General features: G+C 43.1%; 1 protein-coding gene across 2 annotated transcripts in view; it reads left to right on the top strand.

Annotated features, from left to right (window-relative positions):
* C2CD3 (C2 calcium dependent domain containing 3) overlaps positions 1-11,538 on the top strand; it is a 146,628-nt gene that overhangs the window by 111,841 nt on the left and 23,249 nt on the right. For both annotated transcript variants that reach the window (XM_008072276.2, XM_021706037.1), the window contains exons 27-30: positions 2,337-2,542; positions 4,088-4,221; positions 5,490-5,651; positions 10,190-10,407. In XM_008072276.2, the coding sequence (XP_008070467.1) occupies positions 2,337-2,542; positions 4,088-4,221; positions 5,490-5,651; positions 10,190-10,407 (720 nt within the window). The remainder of the gene's footprint in view (positions 1-2,336; positions 2,543-4,087; positions 4,222-5,489; positions 5,652-10,189; positions 10,408-11,538) is intronic.

The raw sequence follows: 11,538 nt of genomic DNA, 5'->3' as shown, positions 1-11,538 counted from the left end.
CTCAGGCAATCCACTCACCTCAGCCTCCCAAAGGGGCAGGATTACAGGCTGAGCCACCGATCCTGGCTTCTGCCCTATTGTTATGCTACCTGTTAGCTTGAGGCCAACCAAAGATTTTAGGAGTTTAATCTTAGCCAGGAGTTATTTGCTGACATCTTCCCTGGAGGGAAAGTTTTAATTTTGTGAGATTGCCGCCTCATGTACCCACAAACTCAAATTTTCAAAATTAAATAAATCTTTTCAAATATTTCTTTTGTGGGGGGGGTAGGATAAGTTCTCGCTATGTTGGCCAAGCTGTTCTTTAACTCCTGGCATCAAGTCATCCTCCTGCCTTAGCCTCTCAAAGTGCTGGAATTACAGGTGTGAGCTATTGTGCCCACTTTAAAATAGAATAAGCGGGCTCGGTGGCTCAGCCTGTAATCCCGCGCCTTTGGGAGGCTGAGATGAGTGGATTGCCTGAGCCCGCGGGTTCGAGACCCGCCTGGGCAGCGAGACCTCATCTCTAGAACAAATAAAAAAATCAGCGGGGTGTGGTAGCGCATGCCTGTAATTCCAGCTACGTGGAAGACTGAGGCGGAAGGATCTCCAGAGCCCAGCAGGTCGAGGCTGCGGTGGCCAGGAGCGGCCACTGCACTCCAGTCTGGACGACAGAGTGAGACTCCAACTCAAAAAAAAAGAACAAGTTAACCGGGCTCGATGGCTCAGCCTGTAATCCCACGCTTTGGGAGGCTGAGGTGAGTGAATTGCCTGATCCCACGGGTTCGAGACCCGCCTGGGCAACTTGGCGAGACCTCATCTCTACAATAAATCAAAAAATTAGCCGGGCATGGTAGCGTGCGCCTGTAGTTCCAGCTACTTGGAAGGCTGAGGCGGAAGGATCGCCGGAGCCCAGCAGGTCAAGGCTGCGGTGGTTGGGAGCAGCCACTGCACTCCAGTCTGGGCAACAGAGTGAGACTCCAACTCAAAAAAAAAGAACAAGTTACATGTCCGTTAGTCAATAAAGCACGATCAGTTTTTATTGTAAATCTGTAAAAAAAATCTGTGGTGTGCAAATTAATGGTTCTTGCCACCATTCTTAACCCCCACTGGGTAAGAATTACTTGACCCCCATTCTGGGGAATACAACTTCAAGTGTTCATAAAATCAATGACTTTCCAAGTTAAAAGGGATCTTAAATCTGATTCAATACCTCTCATTATATGTATGTGACTTGAAGCTCAGGGAGTTAGAAGAATGTCTTCCCATCAAGACCATGCTCAGATTTGCTCTTGTGGTACACTGCTTCTTTGTCCCACTCTACACTGGCCAGTTCATTTATGTTTTCAGTGGATGTTTATCAAGTTTATCATGATATGGGAAGATGTTATGCCAGGTATAGAGTATAGGGAACATAGTATAATACCTGTTCTCATCTTTTAGGTAAGTCCCAGGCCGATGAAGAACAAGCAGTCTAAACAAATGTTATATAATATGTGATGAGTTCAATGTCATCAGGAGTGTGCCAGGAACTGTGGGAGCTTCATGACTACTCCTCTTGAAAATTTGTATTATTCAATTTATTTAGCAAATTATAAATCTATAATTATGTCATGTTTGATAGATTCAGCCTTTGATATTCAGTGTATTGAATAGAGCCTATACAAAATAAGAACTCATGGATTAGTGGATTCCTGTTCATCCCAGCTACTTTCATGTCAGAAATGGGAAGCGAAAAGCAAAGAATCTGAAAATGAAGGTCATTACATGGTAGCTCATCCAACAAAAAAAGGGGTCTTCTCTCTCCTCGGTCATTAAGGGCAGCCTCTTTACCATATAGAGATAAACCTGAGTCCAGACTCATTTTGTATCCTGTACTGGTTTTCAGGGGGTTGTTTGTCTTTCTTTTGTAATGTGTGTCACTGTGTTCTTAGTTAAATATAATATGTATGTATGTCATAGGAAATTTGGAAAATGCAGATAAATATAAATAGGAAAATGCAAATCCCTTATAATTCCATAATTTCAAGACCCACTATCCTGAGAAAAATCACTGTGACAGGATAGCCTAGGGAAAGCAGTGAATGTGTCTCAAGTTTAGGGATGTTTTTTAATTCCTTGTATCAAGAAGACTTAGCTCAAGCCTGCCAACTTTTTTCTGCCTTACAGGAAGGGAACTCTTAACAGTGAAAGTAGGCTCTGGACTGCCAGTCTTTCTCAACCTCACTATTTGTCTTCCCTGATGGTTTTGGGATCACTGACTCTTCTGTCCCCTGAATCAGCTTCTCTGTGTGCAGCCTTCAATCTCTGTGGCAAGACGGGCCCAACCACACTGCCCAGCTCTTCTTTTTCTTCCACAGATGAGGAGAGAGTGATCGGCTTTGCCTCGGTGGACCTCTCTCCACTTCTCTCTGGCTTCCAGTTTATCTGTGGCTGGTACAACATCACAGACTTCAGTGGCGAGTGCCAGGGGCAGATAAAAGTTGCTGTCTCCCCTTTGGAGAATTTGATGCACTTCAAAGAAGAAAAGCAAACAAGACGTGGGGCAGAGAACCCAGGGTCACTGGTACGTATCTTGATTCACACACCTAACTAATAAGTGTTGTACTGACTTGTAAGAAAACCCTTTACATAGTTGACACTTTCCAGATCACAGAACACATTCTTTAGTATCTGTTTCTCATAACAACCTCCTGACCTTTTGCGGATAATGAAAATGTTCTGGAATTAGTTAGTAGAAATGGTTGCACAACTCTGAATGTAATGAAAACCAGTGAATTGAACACTCTAAAAGGGAATTTTAAAACACATGAATGATGTCTCAATTTTCAAATAAAAAAAGGTTAACTATAATATGAAATCTGAAACCTTATCAGGTGACTTTTTGGTTTGGGTTTGGGTTGTTTTTTTTTTTTTGAGTTGGAGTCTCACTTCGTCACCCAGGCTGGAGTACAGTGGCACATTCACAGCCACCCCAACATCAACCTGCTGGGCTCCAGCAATTTTTTCTTCTCAGCTTTCCAAGTAGCCGGAACTACAGGTGCATGCTACCACGCCCAACTAATTTTTTATTATTGTAGAGACGAGTTCTGATCTTGAACCCGTGGGCTCAGGCAGTCCACTCACCTCGGCCTCCCAGAGTGCTAGAATTACAGTCTGAGCCACTGAGCCTGGCCATCAGGTGACTTTTAAAAAACTCTATTACATTGAAACCAAGAAAAAAAAAATAGAAAGAGAGTGGGAAGAGGGGAATTGATGATGGTAAGTATAGACAACTCCTTTTAAGGAGTTTAACTGTAAAGGAAAGGAGAATTTTCCAGACTCTCCAAGATAGAGGAATTCTATGAAGGTAAAGCCTGTGTTTTATTCATGTCTCTATCATGTATGCCTGGCCCAGGGTCTGACCCAGAGTGGGCATCAATAAATATAGAATGCTTGAATACATGAAAAAATGACCAAGAGTTCCTCAGACCCTGTATAGGAAGATCTTTTCTTCAAATCAACTGTGGTAGTTATGAGGCAAGAAATTTCACAGCCAGATTATCCTCACATGTAAAGTAAATGTAAAGTGATATCCAGTCAGGAGTTTACAAACAAACTGAAGGAACAAGAGCATAAAAAAGCAACTAAAAGACAATCTGATATCATTGTCTATAAAATGGGGATAAAATAGTAATTTTTTTTTTTTTTTTGAGTTGGAGTCTCATTCTGTCGCCCAGACTGGAGTGCAGTGGCCGCTCCCGGCCACTGCAGCCTCGACCTGCTGGGCTCCAGCGATCCTTCCACCTCAGCCTTCTGAGTAGCCGGAATTACAGGCACGCGTTACCACGCCCGGCTAATTTTTTTATTTTATTGTAGAGATGAGGTCTTGCCTGCCCAGGCGGGTCTCAAACCCACAGCTCAGGAAAATAGGACTTTATAATAAGATGTTTGTAAAGTTTAAATGAGAAAATGTATATAAATTGCTTAACATCATGTTCATCACTTAGCAAGTATTCTGTAAATTATATTTGTACACACATAATAAACTTTACAAATGTATTTATCCAGTTGCTTTGTCCCTAAAGGATTTGTGATGACAAGTATGCCATTTTTCTCATTGCATCTACAGAATCCAATATACAGTCCCTTTTCCTTCCCTACCTCTGATATGTATACTGCATTCTCCAGCCACTTCGCAAGACAGACCGCAGACCAGCCTGCTCACACCTCATCAAAGGACCTTGCTTTCTCCTCTCCTGGGAGGTAAGTGAACTATTGGTGATGATAAGAAATGGGGCCACAGGGGGAGGTATGTAAACTGGCTTATCATTTTTCTTTCTTTTATTAGAGGAAGAAATGAGATAGAGTAGAGCTTTGTCAATATTCTGTCACAATACTGGGAACCCCAAGATCCTATGAAAACAAAGTTTTTATAAGATAGGAACTAGAGCCAGGCTCGGTGGCTCAGCCTGTAATCCCGCACCTTTGGGAGGCTGAGGTGAGTGGATTGCCTGAGCCCGCGGGTTCGAGACCTGCCTGGGCAATATATATTTTTTCTTTCATGCTTACTTTGGCTAGTCTCATGATTACGTACCTTGGGGATGGTCAGCTCATACTAGTACCTCACAAGAGTTCTCTGAATTTCCTGTACCTGAATGGTGGCCTTCCTGGCAAAATAGAGGAAGTTTTCTTAGATAATGCTTTCAATAGGATAGGTACCAGCCCTTCCTTGTATGTCTGGTAAAATCTGGCTGTAAATCCATCAGGTCCAGGGCTCCACCCTGAGAAATGGCAAATGTGATGAACTGTGACCAGTCAACTGTCATGCAACATTTGCCTTTCCATGCGCAAGCAAAAACGCTATGAACTTATGCATCAGTCCAATACTTCAAATGTGTTTTATTTGTTTGTTTTGAGATAAGGTCTCCCTCTGTCACCCAGGCCAGAGTGCAGTGGCGCAATCACAGCTCACTGCAGCCTTAAACTCTGTGCTCAAGCGATCCCCCTGCCTCAGCCTCCTGAGTAGCTGGGACTACAGGTGCATATCACCATGCTTGGCTAATTATTTTATGTTTTTGTAGAGACAGGCTCTTGCTTTGTTGCCCAGGCTATTCTCAAGGTCCTGGCCTCCCACCTCAGTCTCCCAAAGTACTGGGATTACAGATGGGCACCACCACACCTCACCCAGATTTATGTTTTAGAAAAGTAACAACAAGGGTACCTGCATGATCAATGTTTGTATACCTAACCCTGAATTGTACCCTACATCTTTATAATAAATAAATAAAAATATTTAAAAAAAGAAAAGTAACTCAGGCTGTCATGTGGAGAATGGATTAAAAGGAGTTAGGCAAGATTGAAAGCAAGATTATTTGCAAAACATTTGTAATCCAAGTAAGAGTTGATGAAGCCAGAGCTGTAGTAGTAGGGATAGATTTACAGTACTGTTTCAGGAGAGTGATTTGTTTATTGTCACACTAGGAGGTTTCTCATTGGTAGGGTATTTATTTTGCTGCAATTTTTCTTGACAGAAGTGGTACCACAAGAAGCCAGGCATCGCGCCATGAAGAACATGTGCAGAACATCCGCCGATTTCATGAGTCCCTACAGCAGGGAGAGGCAGTCTTGCCATGTGATGACAAACTGACCACGTCACCTTTGTCCTCCCGTACCTCTATTTTGACTTCTCTCAGGTGAGGCTGTCTGCTGAGAAAAGATGCAGGAAGCCATAATAGGGCACAAGGTGAAGAGAAAAATGGCAATGTTCGTTATTGCTTTTCCATCAGTTACCACTGTTCTGGGAAGTTGCAAAGAGGGCTCTCGTGCATGGTATTATCAGCTTATAGGTGAATCTGTCTCAGCTTGGGGCCTTCCGTTCCTTCAGGATTTTACTGATCTACCTATAAATACAGGAACTTTACGTTGTTCACCAAAACCTAATAATAACCATTTTCACATCTGCACAGCCTCACATCCTCTTTACAATGTACAAAACCTCATCCTGCCCACTCTTTTTTCTTGCAACCACTGACTTCTTCCAGCCAAGTATCTGCACTGTTTACTCTTTTCTGTTCCTTTCTTAGTATCTTAGCCAGAGATCCACTGTGAAAATTGAAAGGGCCTTTATAAATTGTCTAGATCAGGCCATAAGTTATCTAGTGAGAAGTGTGGTACAGTGGAAAGGACTTGGCTTCAGAGTCCTTGACCTCTAATCCTGGCTCTGTCATTCTCAGTGGAGAAGATAAGATAGCCACGTTGCCAGATAATTATAATGCAGGGTGGTAAGAGTTGCAGGTTTCCTTGGCAAGGGTAGACAGAGGAATGTATAAATTCTGGGTTGGTCCTGGAAAGACTTCTAAAAGCCATATTTGAACTGGCATTTGAAGGAACGGATCAACAAATGTGAAGGACATTCTGTGAAGAAAGATCATGTGTCAAGGTCCAGAGGCATGAAGCCCCAAGTCAGGTTTGGGGAAATACCAGCAGTGCAGTTAGGAAAAAGCTGAGCATAAGGTGCAAGGAGCAAGGTGAATTCTATAGGGGCCATATCATAAAGGACTTTGCATGTCAGGCTGAGAGCTTGACTTTTAAGTCAGTTATTCTCAAGTGGAAAGTGATGGGGAAAGGGAAGGAGAATATGTAAAGTTTGAAGAAAAAAATGTTTAAAAGATTTTATATTTGAAAAAAACTAGCCTATTCTTTGGTTTTATGTTGCCAACTCAGGAAAGCAAAATATTTTTGGTTCATGAGACAAATTAAAAAGGATTGAGCAATAGTGCTATAGACTACGGGAAACTGCCCAAACTTAAGTTGAAAGAAGTAGTGTGTTCAGCTGCACTTCTTCAGATTAATAAGATGCTGGAGACTGGAAGCTATTTAAGTAAAACTATTGATGATTTAGGGTTATTCACATAACATATTTAGAACCCACTAAAAGAAGAGAAAAAGAAACTCTCCTTTTCTCTCAGCCTCATCTTTGTGGCCAGATATTTTCTTGTGGGGACCAGTCCTGTGCATTGCACGATGTTTAACAGCATCCCCGGCCTATGCATACTAGTAGCACCCGCTCGCAGTTGTGACAACCAAAAATGTCTCCAGATGTTGCCAAGTGTCCCCTGGGAAGCAACATCACCAGGTTGAAAACCACACTGCTCAGCGATTCTCAAAATTGAGGGTATATTAAAATTACATGAAGGGCTTATTAAAATACTGATTGCCAGGTCTCATCCACACAGTTTCTGATTCAGTAGGTCTAGGATAGAGCCTGAGAATTTGCATTTCTGTGAAGTTTCAGGTGATGCTGATGCTGTGTTAGGTCTAGAACTAAGCTTTGAGAACTACTGCCCTAGATGAAATATCTACCAAATGGAGATGAAAGAAGATAATATCAACTTGCATTACCTCCTTGGATTCAAAGAGCCCTAAAACACTGCTTCATTTGAATCACAGTAATCCTATGAGGCCTGTCTCACAGATGGAAAATTACAGCTCATTGTTAGCAGGTTGACGTTCTATACCCAGAACCTCTGACGAGACTAGTAGGTCTGCATATTTTCTAAAGCTGCACCAACTTTATACTTGTTGACATGTTCCTCCTGCAGGTGTCTATCCACATGGTATACATGAGGATATAGACACCTAAGGGATTTGGTAGGCACTACTATGATTTGATAGAATCTTGGCCTCTAGTGATAGAATAAAGGTTCCCTTTGTCCCCTCATTCAATTTTGACTTGCCTCTAAGAAATTCCAACTATTCCTAACAACAGAATTGGAAGTTTTTCAGTTCAATTCAGAGGTGTTTAGTGCCAAGGTTGTGCCAGTTGTACTAGGCACACTGAGAGTACTAGAGAAATAGAGAAGTTTGAGATACTATTTTCTGTTCCCAGATATTCATGGCCTAGTTAGAGAAACTGAACTAATTCAAAATGAGAAAATTAAGAACATATCTAAGACAGAAGGTATGATGGAAATAATGAAAATAAAGGAGTTTAAGGGACAAATGGCCCAAGATTTGGAGTAATGGACTTTGAAAAAGAGAAATATGAATTGCAGCCATAAAAACTGAATGGAAGACTGGGCACGGTGGCTCATGCCTATAATCCCAGCACTTTGAGAGGCCAAGGTGAGAGGATTGCCTGAGCCCATGGGTTCAAGACCAGCCTGGGCAATTTGGCGAGACCTCGACTCTACAATAAATCAAAAAATTAGCCAGGCATCATGGCACATACCTGTAGTTCCAGCTACTTGGAAGACTGAGACGGAAGGATCACTTGAACCCAGCAGGCTGCAGTGGCCGGAAGCGTGCCCCTGCCCTCCAGCCTGGGTAACAGAGTAGGACTACAACTCAGAAAAACTCCTGAATGGAGTAGGGACAGAGCAGGGAGTAGCTTGAACTCTGGTGAGAAAGGAATGAACCTGTTGGGACACAGTCCATCTATTATGGAAAAAGCACAAGACTTGTAGTTCCACATTCTGAGTAACTACATACTATTTCTTATCCTGGATAAATCATTTAAATTATCTGAACCTCAAGGTTCTTAGTTGTAAAATAATAATTTTGGTTGTCTGAGAAGTGAACAAGATGGTGTATTTGAAAACGTAAAACCCTATGCAACTGAAGGTTGGTGTGATTTCTCATTGGAGAGTGGCGAGAATGTGGCCCTATTAAAGTTTCAGCTGGGCACGGTGGCTCACCCTCTAATCCCAGTACTTTGGGAGGCAGAGGCGAGAGGATTGCCTGAGTCCAGGGTTCGAGACCAGCCCGAGCAGCTCAACGAGACCTCATCTCTACAATAAATCAAAAAATTAGCCAGGTGTGTTGGCGTGTGCCTGTGGTTCCAACTACTTGGAAGGCTGAGGTGGAAGGATCACCTGAGCCCAGTAGGTCAAAGCTGTGGTGGCCATGAGCATGCCACTGCACTCCAGCCTAGGCTAAAGAGTGAGACTCCCACCAAAAATAAATACATAAAATAAAAATAAAGAGTTTTAAACAGAAGACTTTTCTTTTTGGAGACAAGGTCTCACTCTGTCACCCAGGCTGAGTGCAGTAGCACAACTGTGGCTCACCACAGCCTTCTGGGCCCAGGTGATCCTTCTGCCTCAGCATCTCAAGCAGCTGGGACTACCGGTGTGTACCACCACACTCGGCTAATTTTTGGTACTTCTGGAGAAATGAAGTCTTGAACTGATCATGAACTCCTGAGCTCAAGCGATTTTCCTGCCTTGGCCTCCCCAAGTGCTGGAATTACAGGCGTGAGATACTGCGCCTGGTCTTTAAACAGAAAAGTTTTGTTGTTTGTTTGGTTTTTTTTGAGTTGGAGTCTCACTCTGTCACCCAGGCTGGAGTGCAGTGGCTGTGGAGTCTCACTCACTCACTCTGTCACTGGAGTGCAGTGGCACACTCACGGCCACCCCACCATCGACCTGCTGGGCTCCAGCGATCCATCCACCTCAGCCTTCCAAGTAGCCGGAATGACAGGCAAGCACTACCATGCCTGACTAATTTTTTTTTTTAATTTATTGTAGAGATGAAGTCTCGAACCATGGGATCAGGCAATCCACTCGCATTGGCCTCCCAAAGTACTGAGATTATAGACTGAGTCACCAAGCCCGGCCTAAACAGAAAACTTTTAAAAAGTCACTTATTCATATCTATTTCTCCATTCAGCATTCTTTTATTTTGTGCCAAGCACTGTGCTAGGTGCATTGAGTATAAAGGAATCAGCACAGAGCTCCTAGTATATCAGAGAAATAGTTGTGAAATAAAACAAGTTATATGATGGAAGAGTAAAGAAAGAACTGTGACGCATAGAGGAGAAGCCCCTAAACTAATTTAAAGGCTCAGGGAAGGCTTTTAGAAGAGGGAGCTTGCTGAAAAATCAGGATGGTTACAAGATAGCAAAGGATAATGTCAGCCCGGAGTTCTCTTAGAGCAAAGAGAAGTGGGAACTGGAATGATTGTCAAGGATGCCCTTCTAAAGAGGTGGCACTTTTGCTGAACATCAGAAGAGAAACTGTGTTAGACAAACAGAAGGTGGAGAAAGTGTCCCCAGCAGCAGGATCGAAGTCAGAGGGGTAAAGGGATTGGAGGAAGAGGGCCCAAGTATTTATAGTCCAAGTAATAGGTATTAAGATTTTGACTCAAGCAGTAGAATGTCCAGGGGACATAAGAGATGTTTGTAATCTTCGTGAATGACACTTTTGTTTTCTTCTCTCCTTTATATTTGTAGGAAGAATCTGAGTGAGCTTGATCAGATCCAGGAGTACTTCAGCCAGAAGCTCGCCAAGCCTTTCTTACCCCTCAGCCAGACTCATACAGCCAACTTGGAATGCCAGGAGAGCCATAGGGACCATCCTGGAACAGAAGCCAGCAGCCTCGACCCTGAGAGCCAGTGCCTCCTGGAGAAATCCAATAACCTGGTGTTGCAAGTCAGCTCCTTAATCACGGGTGTGGTGCAGTTCCTTTCTTGTTGAGGAGTTATGGTTACTAGGTGCCATTGTGAAAAGCATTTTAATATGTGCCCTCAGAAAAAACACTGGGACACATAGAAACCAACAGTTTTCACTGTCTTCCCCCTTTTACTTTTTTTAAACCATCTTCCTTTTAAAAAGGAGGACATAACTGTATGGCACAGCAACATGGGGCAATGGAAAGAGCACTGGACTGACCCAGGACCTTTGTGGGTTTCTGGCACAGACCTGCTGTTTAACTCTGAGCACATCCCTTCCCTTCTTGAGCTTCAGTTTTCCCAGCCTAAAAAAGCAGGGAGTGGATAAGATGAGTGTTTCCTCATTAGCAGTTCTTGAACTTGTTCTTGAACTTTTTTCTCTTTAGAGAAAAAATCAACTACAGATGTGTTTAAAATTCTGATTCTCAGAGCCTAGAAGTCTGCATTTTTAACAAGCACCCTAGATGATTCTGGATTTTTTCACCCTGAAAAGCCACTAGAGCAGTGGTTCTCACTTTGCACACTGGAATTATTGAGGGAGCTTTTAAAAATCTCCATGCCCAGGTTGCACTATTGGTCAGCAGAATCTCTAAGGTGGAACTCAGACATCAGAATTGTTTCTAATTCCCCAGGTAGTTCTAGTGCATAGCTAGAACTGAGACCACTCTGGAGCAAGTATTTCCCAAACTTGCCAGAGCATAAGAATCACCTGGAGCACTTATTTTGAAATACAGATTCCTGGGTCCTGCACCATCCTACTGAATCAAGATCCAGGGTTACAGCATGGAAATCTTTATCAGGCAAGCTCTGGAGAACATTGAGAAATCAGTTAGATCAGCATCTGTAGCCCTCACTTGGTGTCATTTTTGCTCAAGCAAAATGTGTAGGTTCTATACAGGGATGAGTAAGTTCAATTTCCTGTATAAAGTAGGAGAAAAACCCCATGTTTGATATTAGATCCCTTTCTAGCCGGGCTCGGTGGCTCACCTCACTTTGGGAGCCTGAGGTGAGTGGATTGCCTGAGCCCGTGAGTTCGAGACTCGCCTGGGCAACTTGGCGAGACGTCATCGCTACAATAAATCAAAAAATTAGCCGGGTGTGGTAGCGCGCGCCTGTAGTTCCAGCTACTT

Source organism: Carlito syrichta, unplaced genomic scaffold (assembly GCF_000164805.1).
Source record: "Carlito syrichta isolate Samal-C Ts95f unplaced genomic scaffold, Tarsius_syrichta-2.0.1 Scaffold315077, whole genome shotgun sequence".
In the NCBI taxonomy this organism is placed as follows: domain Eukaryota; kingdom Metazoa; phylum Chordata; class Mammalia; order Primates; family Tarsiidae; genus Carlito; species Carlito syrichta.
Note: the sequence above shows the minus strand (reverse complement) of the source record. Positions and strands in the feature narration are given on the sequence as shown.